General features: G+C 43.6%; 1 protein-coding gene across 2 annotated transcripts; it reads right to left on the minus strand.

Annotated features, from left to right (window-relative positions):
• Positions 1-2,252: 2,252 nt before the first annotated feature.
• LOC121544944 (rho GTPase-activating protein 11A) lies at positions 2,253-17,487 on the minus strand. Of its 2 annotated transcripts, XM_041855210.2 has the most exons (13): positions 16,758-17,487; positions 9,546-9,613; positions 9,317-9,413; positions 8,939-9,189; positions 8,674-8,837; positions 8,433-8,573; positions 8,193-8,267; positions 5,980-6,150; positions 5,739-5,877; positions 5,416-5,524; positions 4,448-4,568; positions 3,838-4,293; positions 2,253-3,720 (listed from the first exon to the last, which is right to left on the minus strand). In XM_041855210.2, the coding sequence occupies exons 1-13, from the start codon at positions 16,887-16,889 to the stop codon at positions 2,747-2,749; spliced, it is 2,898 nt and encodes a 965-aa protein (XP_041711144.1). In that variant the 5' UTR covers positions 16,890-17,487; the 3' UTR covers positions 2,253-2,746. The 2 variants fall into 2 exon arrangements, with proteins under 2 accessions (XP_041711144.1, XP_041711143.1); XM_041855209.2 differs by having other exon boundaries at positions 2,253-4,293.
• Between the last annotated feature and the right edge of the window lie 521 nt (positions 17,488-18,008).

An 18,008-nucleotide genomic window follows, 5' to 3' on the forward strand; every position in this document is an offset into this window, starting at 1 on the left:
CCTTGTGAATGATGATCTGTTTAAAGGTCTTACTCACATCGTCTACAGAGAGCGTGATCACAGTCGTCCGGAACAGCTGATGCTCTCATGCATGTTTCAGTATTACTTGCCTCGAAGCGAGCATAGAAGTAATTTAGCTTGTCTGGTAGGCTCATGTCATTGGGCAGTTCGCGGCTGTGCTTCCCTTTGTAGTCTGTAATAGTTTGCAAGCCCTGCCACATCCGATGAGCGTCGGAGCCGGTGTAGCACAGAGCTGTTGTGAAGGAAGTTGTCAAGCAAGTGAGTTTGTGTTTACACAGGACCTCCCGCCCCCACGTCAACCAATCATGTCAATGCAGAGCTATATGAAGCTACTATATATGGAGCCCTCTGCATTGTTACAAAATTTGGGAGGCACACCGATGCGGTGCGGAGCTAAATTTGGCCTCTGCAAGCCTCCGGAGGCTCCGCAATTGCATCACACCCTCCATATGGAGCCACCGACCACATTTTCGGATCATGCATGAATTGGCTTTAAAGGTCTTATTTGGGATAAGCTGTTTACATGCACCTTTGATATCCCTTTCGCGAGTATCCCTGTAACCATGAATAAACAGAATATTCCTCATTTAAGTTCATTTGGGTTAAATGGTATAGTAACTCAAATATGGACACTGATTAATTGATTGGCTGGGCCTGGCAGAAACTTGTCTAAATTAAGGGTGAAAGTAGCCAGTAGGCTATATGGTCCAGTACGGAGTATCAGCTAAATTAATTGTTATGGCATTATGGTGGATCTAATTGCACAGGTAGCCTACTTTTTGAAGTGATTTGTTTGACAATCAGATGAAAACATCACACAACACCCATTATATTTGAAATTGAGTCTGTGCAGACAAAAACAGTAAACGGGATAAGATGTTTACATGCCACAGTATCCCTTCTAAGATCAGCATATCCCAGGCGTCTTATCCGGGTTTCTCATAACCGGGATACAAGCCTTTTCGGGTTACTGTAAATGGGATATGGTGTTTAAATGCATCAACTCAAAAACAGAATAATTGAGTATCATGAATAATAACGGGATATTGGTGTGCATGTAAATGTGGTCAGTGTTAGCTAGCTTGTGTTGTAGTAGTGTGACAATGGCGACGGCAGCTGCAGTGGCTGTTATCAACTTCAAGGTGGATGTTGCAAATTTGTTAGCATCACCCTTTTCAAGATTAACTTTCAAACTTACTTTACAAATCATCACATGGTGAGTGGCAATGTTTTTTGTTGCAGCTCACTTGCTGTTAGCTATCTATTTGAAAATAATGACTGTGAAACATTGTTGCATTTAAACTTTAGATCACCAGTTATTGGGAATAACATTATAAAAATATATTTGCAATGGGAAGTGATAGCTGGTTTGTTAATTTCATTTTGGAAATTAAATGATTGTGCTTTTTTGTTATGATTTCATGGGGAGTAAATTGGCTGCATATTCTTTAACATTATTTGATACTGTGTGTGATGCTGTCACCCTATCAGCAGTCTTATTTTGTTGTTGCCGAAAATGGTCTCTCCTTCCGTGCCATGGAGTGCACAGGTATTAAGGTCAATGTCCTTTCAGCACCACGAGTCACCTTTGATCTGACACTGTTGTTGTCGCCTATTGGTGATGGTGTGATAGTTGTTAGGCTACCATAGGTTGTGTAAACAGTGTTTTTTGTTTTGCTGGTTGCATTGTGTCCATGCCGGTTCTGTCTCTGTGTGTGCAGCAGCCCGAAGCACGGCCAGGCCTGTTTGATTAATTCATAATGTCATCAAAAAGCATTGCTCCTCCTTCACTAGAACGGTCCGAATACAGAAGATATGTTGGGAGTATTAAGTAATGTTATTTAATTGATTTGATACATAAGATTTTTTGTCCCTCTGAAGTCCTAGGCCCTATAGTCAAGGTTCGCCACTGAGTAGTGTCAAATTACATACAGTACTTCTGCTACATTGCAGCTTCCCCAACAAGTGATTTTAGTACACCCCCTTGTGGAATGAAGCTGTAAGTACCAGTAGTGATGTCGAGGTGTTGTTTCCTTATATTATAATAACATGTACTATTTCAGCATTTGTGCAGACAAATGCATACAGTATTATGAATTGTTCCCAAGAAAAAAACTAAGTGTTCTGAATGTTTTGATTTATTTTCTATTTATCAAAAATTCATGGTAATGCACTACTTCTGAAGAGATTGGAAATTGTAGGACTGCAAATGCAGAGGTGAATTAAATCAATACTGCTTGAAAGGTTTTATTAATACATTCCCCTAAAAAGGTGCCTTGATCGGTTCACATGTTTAATCCAAAGCAGTTTTTTAAAAAGAAAATACATTTAAATGTTTTTTTTGGGGGGGGGAAATAGTTTCCTTCGTAGATCTTTACCAAATGACGAACTCAATGAAAAGATAAATAAAAGCAAGTATAAAATCTAGAAACTTCCTGCCATACAACCAACCGTTCAGCATTTGGCTTTCACACTAGTCTAACAGACTACAAACACACTCATTCCTTTACACTGATATGCATTTGCAAAACTTTTACCAACAATAGAGTAAAAAAAAGTTGACATACATCAGATCAGTCGCCCCAAACAACTCACGGAGAACAGCAACTAGAAATTAAAATAATTTAAACCCCTGAAAACATAGAAGGGAATGTTTTGAAGTAATACAGTGACAGCCTATGTCCAGATAGGGAGACCTGCATGGTAAACGGGACGTTCTACTTGACTAGAGGTCTATGGGCTTGGTGGCTGACAGCAGTCTACCATCGTTGAGGGGGTTCCTGGGGGAGCCTCTGTAGCAACACACATCCTTCTCAGCCACCTGCTGCACCACAGACTTCTGACCTTCAACTCCTAGACTGTTCTTAACGGGTGTGTCACCTTTGGCCTTAGGTTGTACCTTGTTGGTCACGTCACCCAGAGCGCAACTCCTGGGTTTGCGGATTACGCTGGCTGGCTTCTTGGGTGGGACCGGAGGAGGGCAGGTTTTTGTGGAGCGGCCCTTGTCATTTGTGGGGCCTCCATGGTTGTCTGCCTGGCACTGGTGAGGCTGGGGCTGAGCCCCAGCAGACAGGCCACTCTCCAGGCTGACAGCCTTCCCTACAGGGGTGGGGGTGTCCTGGCCCCGTCTGGAGGCGTTCCCAGCCAGTGCAGGCCTCCTGTCCACCAGCAGAGAGTTGATCCTGCGGACAGACTGGCGCACAGGGGTACGCTGGAACTTGAGGGGGGACCTGACTGCTTTGGCCTGTGATTTGGGTGAATATAGGATGAGCTTGTTGAAGCGCTGGATATGGTCTGCCACCCTTACCCTGCGGGCCTCCAGGGTGCCTGGGGAGGGCTGCTCCACCTGCTGATTCTCCTGCCTCTGGGGGTGGGTACTGGGCTCTGGGGATGCCACAGACTCATCATCATGTACCATTACAGATACTGTACCCATGGGGGGAAGAGGGGTGTTGAGCTCCTGAAAGTACTCCAGCCCGGAAGCTCTGTATGGAGTGGACTGGACCCCAGCAGCGATGCTGCGTGTGAAGTGAGTAGGGCTCTGGATGTCCAGGGAATCGATCAGCCTACTACAGTACACCTGCTCAGCCACAGTCTCTGCCTCCACAGATCTGTCACCGCTGTCACCAGCACACAGCGACCGGTCACAGGCCTTCTCTGACAGACTGCCACACCCTCCCACTTCAAACAGGGCGCTGTCTATAGACAAGGGAGAAAGAGGAACAAACGCGATCTGACCAAATGTGATGTTCTGATCATCAGCCAGACGCCTCTGAGGTGTTGGCATGCTAAAACTCTCTTTGTTTGGTGACGCACCCTTGAGTGTTGAAGATTCAGAAGGAGTTGAATCTGTTTGAGTGTTCTCAGGCTGTGATGGCTTGACCTCTCCTGAGGGGGCGCTGTGGTCTCTCGAGACTGCCTCCAGATCGCTGCCTGACTCAGTGAAGGCTCCTTTGATCTTGAGCAAGGTGGGCCTGGTCAAGGTCTGGGACTCGCTGAACAAACCCTCACTCTCCAGGCTCTCAGCTCTGGAGGCACAGCACAGCTTCTTGGGGAAGCTGGCCACCATGGGGGGTTTAGCCACCACGATGGCAGGCTCAGAGTAGTAGTTGTTCTTCAGACACATGTTCATGGGGGTGTCGGTGAAGGAGCCCCCGCTCAAGACAAGACCCTCATCAGGGGTCTCCCCGCTACAGGATGTCCGGAGGGCACTGCCGTCATCACACTGGGGGGTCAGCAAGTTGTCCTCTGACTTACTGTAGAACTCGGAGCCTGTGGAGCACAATGGGGGGGCAGTAGCAGACATCGCTTCCACCAAGGGACAACACATAACAAACACTGATCCATTTCATGCATTAGTTTAGCTCTTAGCACATTAATTATGAAAGTACATTTAGAAAAGTTAGGTTTTAAAAAAGGTACTCACCATTCGACGAGCTCTTGTTTCGCAATACAGCCAGGCTAAATTCGGTTTCTTTGGTGAAACGAAAACCGGTGGTGCTCTCTTGAGTGGCAAGTCGCCAACCAATGGACTCTGAACCCTCTTTCTGAATCACCAGCATGGAATGAGAAATGACATTGTTGGGATGGAAGCGTCTACTTTTTAGTAAAGCATATAAATGTAGCCGTGCACTAGAACCTTGTTTAGTTATATGACAATCTGATGGATTGTAATTTGAGGGTCTTTGGAGTATGGCAAAAAGTTACTCAGAAGAAATGTGTTGGTCAATGTTGTTTTATTAAATTGCAAATATACATCAGTATGACGCATTATAAAATTACTGTCGTACCCAAACCAGGTTACAGTTTAGTTTATGTTAACATAATATTTGGTTAATATATTAAAATGTTTTAAGTCTTAAATGTTAGATTTCACAAATCTAAAATAATATTTAATATCCTAGAATTGAGGATATAAAGATCTTGGTTCACTAGTTTATTAGTATAAACATTCCTTCAAATGTTACAGAACAGTCATGCAGAAATAACGGAATTCTCATCTTGAAAACAAGAATGTTTGATTTAAAGGAAAAATTAAAAATTCATAATCTCTTAAATGAGCTTCGTTCAATTTATTAACCCAGCAAGCATTATTGAAAGTAAACATGAACATGCCCAAATTGCCATAAAATCGACAGACAAAATGTAAGTAGTTAATCCAAAGATTAAAGCCAAAAATACAACATAAAAATATTAGAAATAAGAAAGTGCTTCTGTGCTAAATTGTACCTTACAATTGCACCCTAATGCATAACTGTAAATTATTAATCTTTGATTAATACAATTCAAGTCAATAGGCTAAGGGGGGTCATCAAGGCTGGGATTGAGAGCAGTCTTTCCCTCCAATTTGAGGAGCAGATAATCAGCATGTCATACATGGGTATCTGAACTTACAGGGTCTCTGCTGCTCTTGCCCAGGCTGAAGCGAAGGCGCAGGGACTTGCAAACGTTTTCTTTCTTGGTGACCTTGGGAGAGAAGCAACCAGCCTTCCCCGACTCCACTCTGAAAAACAGACAAGAACATGTGAGCATACCGTTTCAACCATTGTCAAGTTAGACATATTATACATAATTACATACAAATATTCAAGAAGGCCTCTCCTCCGATGCAACAGAGAGAAAAGTGATGTATTCAACAATGTAGAAAATAATAAAAAATAAAGAAAAACCCTTGAATGAGTAGGTGTTCTAAAACTTTTGACCGGTAGTGTATGTACCTGTTGACAACATGCCGGTGACTTAGTCGTTTGCTCTTTCTCCTTGCAGAGCTGGCAGACTGCCTGCTGGACCTCCCAACTGAGGACAACGCATTCTGGGAGGAGTTCAGGGAATCTGAGGCACTGGGGTCCAGGTAACCTGAACAACAGGAACAAAGAGGAACACACTCAGCACACAACTCTTTTTTTGTCTGTATAAAAAAATGTTGTCACCCGTTTTGATTATATAGGGCCTTGTTACCTGGTCCAGGAGTAGAACTTCCACCGAACAGAGCATTCGGTAGTAACTCTAAACCAAGGTTCTTTTTGATGGATCTCCGTTTCTTGCTGGAGCCATAACTTTGACCAGATTCCAAAGGAAGTTTTCTCTTGGAGTTGGGAGTAATTATCACAGGAGTTGAAGAAGAAAAAACTGGGAAAAATCATGAGTGAATTTAGGTTTAGGTTCCCCAAGTCTCCCACTAAAACCTATTCAGAACTGAGTCAGCTGAAATAATTTGTGAGGATTCTGGATTTGCATTGATGGAGAATATTAAAGCCAATGACAAGCACCCAGGCAAAGAGTAGGCAAGACAATTTGGGCAGGCATCAAATCATTTAACGTAATAATAGAAATAAAATGCTAACAAGACAGCGTCGCTAGTCATTCACTACATACAGTGGGGGAAAAAAGTATTTAGTCAGCCACCAATTGGGCAAGTTCTCCCACTTAAAAAGATGAGAGAGGCCTGTAATTTTCATCATAGGTACACGTCAACTATGACAGACAAATTGAGAATTTTTTTCTCCAGAAAATCACATTGTAGGATTTTTAATGGATTTATTTGCAAATTATGGTGGAAAATAAGCATTTGGTCACCTACAAACAACCACGATTTCTGGCTCTCACAGACCTGTAACTTCTTCTTTAAGAGGCTCCTCTGTCCTCCACTCGTTACCTGTATTAATGGCACCTGTTTGAACTTGTTATCAGTATAAAATACACCTGTCCACAACCTCAAACAGTCACACTCCAAACTCCACTATGGCCAAGACCAAAGAGCTGTCAAAGGACACCAGAAACAAAATTGTAGACCTGCACCAGGCTGGGAAGTTTGAATTTGCAATAGGTAAGCAGCTTGGTTTGAAGAAATCAACTGTGGGAGCAATTATTAGGAAATGGAAGACATACAAGACCACTGATAATCTCCCTCGATCTGGGGCTCCACGCAAGATCTCACCCCGTGGGGTCAAAATGATCACAAGAACGGTGAGCAAAAATCCCAGAACCACACAGGGGGACCTAGTGAATGACCTGCAGAGAGCTGGGACCAAAGTAACAAAGCCTACCATCAGTAACACACTACGCCGCCAGGGACTCAAATCCTGCAGTGCCAGACGTGTTCCCCTGCTTAAGCCAGTACATGTCCAGGCCTGTCTGAAGTTTGCTAGAGTGCATTTGGATGATCCAGAAGAGGATTGGGAGAATGTCATATGGTCAGATGAAACCAAAATATAACTTTTTGGTAAAAACTCAACTCGTCGTGTTTGGAGGACAAAGAATGCTGAGTTGCATCCAAAGAACACCATACCTACTGTGAAGCATGGGGGTGGAAACATCATGCTTTGGGGCTGTTTTTCTGCAAAGGGACCAGGACGACTGATCCGGTGTAAAGGAAAGAATGAATGGGGCCATGTATCGTGAGATTTTGAGTGAAAACCTCCTTCCACCAGCAAGGGCATTGAAGATGAAACGTGGCTGGGTCTTTCAGCATGACAATAATCCCAAACACACCGCCCGGGCAACGAAGGAGTGGCTTCGTAAGAAGCATTTCAAGGTCCTGGAGAGGCCTAGCCAGTCTCCAGATCTAACCCCATAGAAAATCTTTGGAGGGAGTTGAAAGTCCGTGTTGCCCAGCGACAGCCCCAAAACATCACTGCTCTAGAGGAGATCTACATGGAGGAATGGGCCAAAATACCAGCAACAGTGTGTGAAAACCTTGTGAAGACTTACAGAAAACGTTTGACCTGTGTCATTGCCGACAAAGGGTATATAACAAAGTATTGAGAAACTTTTGTTATTGACCAAATACTTATTTTCCAACATAATTAGCAAATTAATTAATTAAAAATCCTACAATGTGATTTTCTGGAAAATGTTTTCTCATTTTGTCTGTCATAGTTGACGTGTACCTATGATGAAAATTACAGGCCTCTCTCATATTTTTAAGTGGGAGAACTTGCACAATTGGTGGCTGACTAAATACTTTTTCCCCCCACTGTATGAGCAAATGAAAACAATCTGAGATCAAATTTAAATTAAGAGTTTATTAAGAGTTTAAGCGCATTTCTGTGAAAGTCAAGTAGCTGATTCCTTGTTATAAGTTGGATGAGATTAATATGTGTCAGAGCTATGAGGCATTGACGCTCTCATTTGACAGCAGGAGGCGTGACCTAACCTGAATAGATACCTACCATATCCGTCTGACTGGGGAGTATTTGTGGGTGTTCTATTTGTTTTTAACTTATTCCGAGCTCCATTGACCATATCTGAAATGCGAGACAAAAAATATTCCAGATTTTGAAATTCAGTGGAGCTTTACTGAGAAAGCGATAAGCCTACAACATCGGATATTTTCAATGACCAAATGCTATACAGAATAAATTAATTCTACACCAGGCAATATCCTGCCCAGTTTTTCCATGGTATCTTACCTCCTAAACTGCGCCTGTGTCTCCTCTTGGCCCCAGAGTTTGTGTCTAACTCGTCTAGTCCATCTAGAGTAGGGGAGAGAACACCAGCCTCGCAGCCCAGCATGGCTGGAATCTTCTCCATGATGTACTGAGGTACCACACCTAACACACAGAGACACATTTCGAAACTGTGAGCTATGGACATTAACTTTTAATCCCCAGTTGATTGATGAAACTACAATAACAAAGCTTGAACTGTTACCGAAATCCAGAGCGTGTTCTATAAGGCAGTGGACCACGGCTGCCTGTTGCTTGAGGCGTTTCTCTGTGCTGGCGTTCATCTTGTCTGCCCCGTCTCCAGCGTGCAGAAGGTTGGGAGCCAGTATCACAGACAGGTTACTGCTGTCCATCTTATTCACAGCACTCCTGAGACAAAGCAAAACCAGGGTGAGAAAGAATGATTGACCAAGTCCGAACTGGTACAGATATACTATTTAATTACGAGACATAAACTTGTGAAATCGTACCTCTGAGAGACTTTGTGGAGGAAGCCAAAGAAATAATGTAGGATGCTCATGTTTCTGTCAGGCAGTACACAGGACAGCAGCAGGGTGGCAGAGGTCCTCTCTTCCTCTGTGGGCAGCTGCTGGGCCTTGAGGAAGGCATCATGCAGCTCTGTGGGCAGGACAGGATCTGGTAGCTCCCTGAAGAACTGCTTGACCAGGCCAGCAACATCACACGGCAGGGCAGCGGACAGGCACTCCTTATCCAACTTCGCCTACAGAGACAAAACAAACAATGATGCCTTGTGTTAAACTATTCCAGCAGCCAGGTCAAAGGTCAACTGTGAAATAAAAAATAAAATAAAAAAACTCCAGCAGGGTCAACCTCCAGCCATCACTCACCCGGAGTGCTTTCAGGCGGACAATGGAACCAGACTTTCTGAACAAGCCCTCTGTATCCACATGCTCTAGCAGACTTGTGCACGCATCCATGAGAAAGCTGGGAGAGCAAGGGGATGGGAGAAACATTAGACCTTGAAAAGGACAAATAATAGGCAGAATACGCGCAAATAGAGGACAACAAAATATTGAGTTAGATAGCTAGACCATCTAAGACAGGTGTTTATCTTACCATGGTACACTCCCATTCTCCACATTGTACTGCGGAAGGCTCTCCAGCGGTACACCAAACACTTTCACCTGGAAAAACAAAAGTCCTTATTTCCACTTCATGTTTGATTTCAATAAAGAAGGCTTTGCACGGCCGCTGGTTTAATCCTCCTATATCGGCCTAGCTCACTAATAACCTTTGATTTGATATCCCATCAATCAAACCACACCACATAAATATATGTGAAAAGGCACTCAAGTCTTTACATGTTAATCGTCCTTTTCCAGCAGCAGGCTATGACAACTGGTTTAGAACGTTACGCATTCCACTGCCCAAGGCAGTAGTTTAAAACTCATCACCTGATCAAATATAAGCTAGCTGTATGTTGTGCCTGCCAAGTGCCAAACATTTCTCTAAGTATTTTAGAGGGAGAGACTAGAAAACAAGTGCTTCAATGTGCTTTTGAAAAACAACAGCCTATAGCCTACTACAGTCCTGTGCCTTTTATTTAGTAGATTTCCTGCCAGTACATTTGAGAGAATGTAAGAGTTAAATGGACAAAACCAATTGCCTTAAATCAAAATGGGTCTACCTGCCAAAGCGAGCATTCCTTGTACCACTATCTCATCACCAAGCTCAATAAAACAGTCTGTGCTAATATGAATGCCTTTTTAGGAATTTGTCATAACACGGGGCAGACAGCCCCAAATGTGTCTTCTATTGTCATGTATTTGAATCATTTACAACAAGGAACAATTCACTTAGCTAGCAACATACATTCATCATAGATAGCTAGCTAGTATGGCTAGCCCACCCCTTAAAAACATTACTTGTTGGGGAGTGAACCTCCAACTCACTTCTGGTTGACAGACTAGACCTTGATCATGACATGCAGTTCCATTACATTACACATAAGAGTCATTGGACGAAGGCATCTTCTGTACGGGGTCCTTTTGTTAAGAGCCTCGATGCTCGGTATGAACATTAACACGCATTGCATTGCGGTACGGTTTTGGGAGCATAAGGACCTTATCTTCCATATCAGCGAGAAATCATTTCCCAAACCATTAAATTGATACATGTATAGGGTTAGTGTTCCAACGCGGCCATGATATGAAAGTAAAGGGCTTTATGTTTCTAGAACCCGATCGCAATTGAGAATCGATTCACGTTTATATTGAGTATTTGGCTGCCAGAGTCAGTCTACCTCTGAAAATAACATAAGGTCCTTGGACCTTAATGATTAATAGTAACATTACGCTCCTTAAGAGTACATCTTGGGCTAGCAGACAGACTAACATTAATCCAACAATGAAAGTCAATTACAATGACAGGCTTAACAAATGGGGCTGGGTAAAAGTTAGCTCTTGAATATTCTAGGCAGCATTCTGCCTTCTCCGTACAGTTCTCAGCCATTAGCTTCGCCCACTACTGCCTCACATGAACTACAATCCGGAAGCTGTGTTTGAACTTTTAGAGTCAATAATCATCGATAGCAATATGGCTTTCGAAACATATGGCCCTTATCTTTCATCAGCGTGGAATAATTTTTAAATAAATAAGATACTGTAGCAGTTTTGCACAGATACAGTATCTCACAAAAGTAAGAACACCCCTCACATTTTTGTAGATATTTGAGTATATCTTTCCATGTGACAACACTGAAGAAAGACCGGCTCTGACGCTCGTCGGATGTGGCAGGGCTTAAACTATTACAGACTACAAAGGGAAGCACAGCCGCGAGCTGCCCAGTGTCACAAGACTTCCAGACGAGCTCAACCACTTCTCTGCTCGCTTTGAGGCAAGCAACACTGAAGCATGCATGAGAGCACCAGCTGTTACGGATGACTATGTGATCACGCTCTCCGTAGCCGATGTGAGTAAGACTTTTAAGCAGGTCAACATTCACAAGGCTGCAGGGCCAGACGGATTACCAGGACGTGTACTCCGAGCATGTGCTGACCAACTGGCAAGTGTCTTCACTGACATTTTCAACATGTCCCTGACTGAGTCTGTAATACCAACATGTTTCAAACAGACCACCATAGTCCCCGTGCCCAAGGACTCTAAGATAACCTGCCTAAATGACTACCGACCCGTAGCACTGACGTCTGTAGCCATGAAGTGCTTTGAAAGGCTGGTCATGGCTCACATCAACACCATTATCCCAGAAACCCTAGACCCACTCCAATTTGCATACCGCCCCCAACAGATCCACAGATGATGCAATCTCTATTGCACTCCACACTGCCATTTCCCACCTGGACAAGAGGAACACCTACGTGAGAATGCTATTCATTGACTACAGCTCAGCATTCAACACCATAGTGCCCTCAAAGCTCATCACTAAGCTAAGGATCCTGGGACCAAACACCTCCCTCTGCAACTGGATCCTGGACTTCCTGACGGGCCGCCCCCAGGTGGTAAGGGTAGGTAACAACACATCTGCCACACTGATCCTCAACACGGGGGCCCCTCAGGGGTGCGTGCTCAGTCCCCTCCTGTAATCTCTGTTCACCCATGACTGCATGGCCAGGCACGACTCCAACACCATCATTACGTTTTCCGACGACACAACAGTGGTAGGCCTGATCACCGACAACGATGAGACAGCCTATAGGGAGGAGGTCAGAGACCTGGCCATGTGGTGCCAGGATAACAACCTCTCCCTCAACGTGACCAAGACAATGGAGATGATTGTGGACTACAGGAAAAAAAAAAGAGGACTGAGCACGCCCCCATTCTCATCGACGGGGCTGTAGTGGAACAGGTTGAGAGCTTCAAGTTCCTTGGTGTCCACATCACCAACGAACTATCATGGTCCAAACACACCAAGACAGTTGTGAAGAGGGCACGACAAAGCCTATTCCCCCTCAGGAGACTGAAAAGATTTGGCATGGGTCCTCAGATCCTCAAAAAAATTATACAGCTGCACCATCGAGAGCATCCTTACTGGATGCATCACCGCCTGGTATGGCAACTCCTTGGCCTCCGACCGCAAGGCACTACAGAGGGTAGTGCGTACGGCCCAGTACATCACTGGGGCCAAGCTTCCTGCCATCCAGGACCTCTATACCAGGCGGTGTCAGAGGAAGGCCCTCAAAATTGTCAGTAACTACAGCCACCCTAGTCATAGACTGTTCTCTCTGCTACCGCACGGCAAGCGGTACCGGAGTGCCAAGTCTAGGTCCAAAAGACTTCTCAACAGCTTCTACCCCCAAGCCACAAGACTCCTGAACAGCTAATCATGGCTACCCGGACTATTTGCACTGCCCCCCCACCCCATCTTTTTACGCTGCTGCTACTCTTAATTATTTATGCATAGTCACGTTAGCTCTACCCACATGTACATATTACTTCAACTAGCCGGTGCCCCCGCACCGGTACCCCCCTGTATATATAGCCTCCCTACTGTTATTATATTTTACTTCTGCTCTTTTTTTCTCAACACTTTTTTGCTGTTTTATTCTACTTTTTTATTAAAAATAAATGCACTGTTGGTTAAGGGCTGTAAGTAAGCATTTCACTGTAATGTCTGCACCTGTTGTATTCGGCGCATGTGGCCAATAAAATTTTATTTGATTTGAAATGACACTTTGCTACAATGTAAAGTAGTGAGTGTACAGCTTGTATAACAGTGTAAATTTGCTGTCCCCTCAAAATAACATAACACACAGCCATTAATGTCTAAACCGCTGGCAACAAAAGTGAGTACACCCCTAAGTGAAAATGTCCAAATTGGGCCCAAAGTGTCAATATTTTGTGTGGCCACCATCATTTTCCAGCATTGCCTTAACCCTCTTGGGCATGGGGTTCACCAGAGCTTCACAGGTTGCCACTGGAGTCCTCTTCCACTCCTCCATGACGACATCACGGAGCTGGTGGATGTTAGAGACCTTGCACTCCTCCACCTTCCGTTTGAGGATGCCCCACAGATGCTCAATAGGGTTTAGGTCTGGAGACATGCTTGGCCAGTCCATCACCTTTTCCCTCAGCTTATTTAGCAAGGCAGTGGTCGTCTTGGAGGTGTGTTTGGGGTCGTTATCATGTTGGAATACTGCCCTGCGGCCCAGTCTCCGAAGGAAGGGGATCATGCTCTGCTTCAGTATGTCACAGTACATGTTGGCATTCATGGTTCCCTCAATGAACTGTAGCTCCCCAGTGCCGGCAGCACTCATGCAGCCCCAGACCATGACACTCCCACCACCATGCTTGACTGTAGGCAAGACACACTTGTCTTTGTACTCCTCACCTGGTTGCCGCCACACACGCTTGACACCATCTGAACCAAATACGTTTCTTGGTCTCATCAGACCACAGGACATGGTTCCAGTTATCCATGTCCTTAGTCTGCTTGTCTTCAGCAAACTGTTTGCGGGCTTTCTTGTGCATCATCTTTAGAAAAGGCTTCCTTCTGGGATGACAGCCATGCTGACCAATTTGATGCAGTGTGCAGCGTATGGTCTGAGCACTGACAGGCTGACCCCCCACCCCTCCAACCTCTGCAGCAATGCTGGCAGCACTCATACGTCTATTTCCCAAAGACAACCTCTGGATATGACGCTGAGCACGTGCACTCAACTTCTTCGGTCGACCATGGTGAGGCCTGTTCTGAGTGGAACCTGTGCTGTTAAACCGCTGTATGGTCTTGGCCAACGTGCTGCAGCTCAGTTTCAGGGTCTTGGCAATCTTCTTATAGCCCAGGCCATCTTTATGTAGAACAACAATTCTTTTTTTCAGATCCTCAGAGAGTTCTTTTCCATGAGGTGCCATGTTGAACTTCCAGTGACCAGTATGAGGGAGTGTGAGAGCGATGCCACCAAATTTAACACACCTGCTCCCCATTCACACCTGAGACCTTGTAACACTAACAAGTCACATGACACCGGGGGAATGGCTAATTGGGCCCAATTTGGACATTTTCACTTAGGGGTGTACTCACTTTTGTTGCCAGTGGTTTAGACATGAATGGCTGTGTGTTAAGTTATTTTGAGGGGACAGCAAATGTACACTGTTATACAAGCTGTACACTCACTACTTTACATTGTAGCAAAGTGTCATTTCTTCAGTGTTGTCACATGAAAAGATATACTCAAATATTTACAAAAATGTGAGGGGTGTACTCACTTTTGTGAGATACTGTACATACCTCTATGGGTGCCTCCATCCAACAAAACTACACTTCTGCTTCACTTCCCGAGTTACTGTACGCTTACACACAGGTGTTCAGAGGATGCTAGATACAGTTGAAGTCAGAAGTTTACATACACCTTAGCCAAATACATTTAAACTCAGTTTTTCACAATTCCTGACATTTAATCCTAGTAAAAATTCCCTGTCTTAGGTCAGTTAGGATCACCACTTTAGTTTAAGAATGTGAAATGTCAGAATAATAGTAGAGAGAATGATTTATTTCAGATTTTATTTCTTTCATCGCATTCCCAGTGGGTCAGAAGTTTACATACACTCAACTAGTATTTGGTAGCATTGCCTTTAAATTGTTTAACTTTAAATGTTTCGGGTAGCCTTCCACAAGCTTCCCACAATAAGTTGGGTGAATTTTGGCCCATTCCTCCTGACAGAGCTGGTGTAACTGAGTCAGGTTTGTAGGCCTCCTTGCTCGAACACGCCTTTTCAGTTCTGCCCACACATTTTCTATAGGATTGAGGTCAGGGCTTTGTGATGGCCACTCCAATACCTTGACTTTGTTGTCTTTAAGCCATTTTGCCACAACTTTGGAAGTATGCTTGGGGTCATTGTCCATTTGGAAGACCCATTTGCGACCAAGCTTTAACTTCCTGACTGATGTCTTGAGATGTTGCTTCAATATATCCACATCATTTTCCTTCCTCATGATGCCATCTATTTTGTGAAGTGCACCAGTCCCTCCTGCAGCAAAGCACCCCCACAGCATGATGCTGCCACCCCCGTGCTTCACGGTTGGGATGGTGTTCTTCGGCTTGCAAGCTCCCCCCTTTTTCCTATGGCCAAACAGTTCTATTCTATTCAAAAAGTACAATATTTGTCCCCATGTGCAGATGCAAACCGTAGTCTGGCTTTTTTATGGCGGTTTTGGAGCAGTGGCTTCTTCCTTGCTGAGCGGCCTTTCAGGTTATGTCGATATAGGACTCGTTTTACTGTGGATATAGATACTTTGTACCGGTTTCCTCCAGCATCTTCACAAGATCCTTTGCTGTTGTTCTGGGATAGATTTGCACTTTTCGCACCAAACTACGTTAATCTCTAGGATACAGAACGCGTCTCCTTCCTGAGCGGTATGACGGCTGCGTGGTGCCATGGTGTTTATACTTGCGTACTATTGTTTGTACAGATGAACGTGGTACCTTCAGGCGTTTGGAAATTGCTCCCAAGGATGAACCAGACTTGTGGAGGTCTATAATATTTTTTCTGAGGTCTTGGCTGATTTCTTTTGATTTTCCCAAGATGTCAAGCAAAGAGGCACTGAGTTTGAAGGTAGGCCTTGAAATACATCCACAGGTACACCTCCAATTGACTCAAATTATGTCAATTAGCCTATCAGAAGCTTCGAAAGCCATGACATCATGTTCTGGAATTTTCCAAGCGGTTTAAAAGGCACAGTCAACTTAGTGTATGTAAACTTCTGACCCACTGGAATTGTGATACAGTGAATTGAAAGTGAAATACTATAGTTTGTTAACAAGACATTTGTGGAGTGGTTGAAAAACGAGTTTTAAAGACTCCAACCTAAGCGTATGTAAACTTTCGACTTCAACTGTAGCTAACGTTAATTATCACAGGTGGTTGCCTCTTGTCTTCCATAAACATGCAATGTAACATGGATATATGGCTGTGTGGGAACACTAACAAGGTGTGTATCAATTTAAACGTGTTTGTTTTTTATTATTTCTCGCTGATATGAAAGATAAGGTCCTTATTCTTCCAAAACCGTACCGCAAGCGATGCATGTTAATGTTCAGACTGAGCTTCCGTGATCTTAACAAAAAAAAACTACAGAAGACGCCTTCGTCCAATGACTTGTGTAATGTAATGGAACTGAGTCATGATCAAGCCAAGGGCTAGGTGAAAGTGCACCGACCGATGGAAATTAGTCAGGCAGGATGGTTCACAAACAAGTAATTTAGCCAGCTGACTAATCCAGGCAGTTTTACAACCAAAGTTTGACACTTCTGTCTAAAATTATGCACGTTTCTCGTGTGTATCTAGCTTGCAATCTAAACAAAACAGACTTACCGAATGGTTAACTGTCAACTTGCAGCTGGTGTGTGCTTTGTTTTTGTTCCAATTCTTCATCTTTATCCCATAAGCAGCACGAAGGTGTTGCACAACAGCCAGACGCATCACATTTCTTTCAATGATCTTCATCTTTCACTTTAACAATGACTTTCACTGTGCCTTCTTCAAATGTTCAACACAGCTACCAATTTACCTAGCAGATCATCTATGCGTATCCTTCTTCAATCTAACGTTAGTATAACAGCTAGCTAACTATCCCACGTCCGCACTTCCCTTCCTTTTAATCAAAACAACTCTTCGGGTACGTTCTTCTTCTCATTCAAAATAATCCATCTAACGTTAATTTAACAAACCAAATCCTTCTACATTTAACCTGCAACTAGCTAGGTCGACCATCAAATAAAAACAACCGCTGTGCCAACTATCCAGACCCAGCAGAATCGCTATAATTCTCGTGACGGCTAGCCGACGTTCGCTACTGTTAACAGTTAGCTAGCCTGCTGTAGTGTAGCTAGTTAGCTAGCTCAATAACAATTCTCATAGCTATACTTGCTCATTTATAGTACAGTATGCCAAAATCTATATTCTTGTATTTACTTCAATACATGTGGCTATTCTCTTGTTTTTATCTAATCGTAATTGCCCTAGCTAGCTACATTGCTAGCAGACTACGCTTCCCTGAATTTTTTTCTTCTTATCTTTCAAACGGCAGCGCTTCTACATGGTGCGCTCTGATTGGCTAGAATGGGTTCAAATATCAAGCCCCACACAAAGGAAATGCAGATGCCTTTATAGGTGCCTGTTGAGCAGCTACAGTACCAGTCTCAGACTGCGCATTGATGTAAGTGGGAATATATGTAATTCTATGGTGGGATTATCATTGAAATATCCCTAAATTGTCAAATATGTAGATTTTCCAAATTATGCAATAAAAAAACAGCCAACAGCTTGATTGCTAGACTCAAGACAGGCTACTGTAAAGTTTAGAAACTGGGCCAGAATATGTGGAATCATATCTAGTATGATCTAATGGCTAGGAAAATATGAATACCAACAATACTGTAAAAATTTTATATTCACGTTTTAAATTGAATATTTCTATGCGCTTGTACATTTGAATAAAATATAGATAGATATATCTACAAGTTGGTGTATGGCATTTTAATAGGTCTATATAATTTTTACATTTACATTTTAGCAGACTCTCTTATCAAGAGGGATTTACAGGAGCAATGAGGGTTAAGTGCC

This window comes from Coregonus clupeaformis, chromosome 29, assembly GCF_020615455.1.
Source record: "Coregonus clupeaformis isolate EN_2021a chromosome 29, ASM2061545v1, whole genome shotgun sequence".
In the NCBI taxonomy this organism is placed as follows: domain Eukaryota; kingdom Metazoa; phylum Chordata; class Actinopteri; order Salmoniformes; family Salmonidae; genus Coregonus; species Coregonus clupeaformis.

Excerpts from the sequence above, each read along its gene's own strand:
- LOC121544944 (XM_041855209.2), bottom strand. The coding sequence starts at position 16,889 with ATGAAGATCATTGAAAGAAATGTGATGCGTCTGGCTGTTGTGCAACAC. Across the intron at positions 9,414-9,545 it reads GAGAATGGGAGTGTACCATG|CTTTCTCATGGATGCGTGCA; the intron begins GTAAGATAAACA and ends TTGCTCTCCCAG. Across the intron at positions 4,294-4,447 it reads AAACAAGAGCTCGTCGAATG|GCTCCGAGTTCTACAGTAAG; the intron begins GTGAGTACCTTT and ends TGTGCTCCACAG.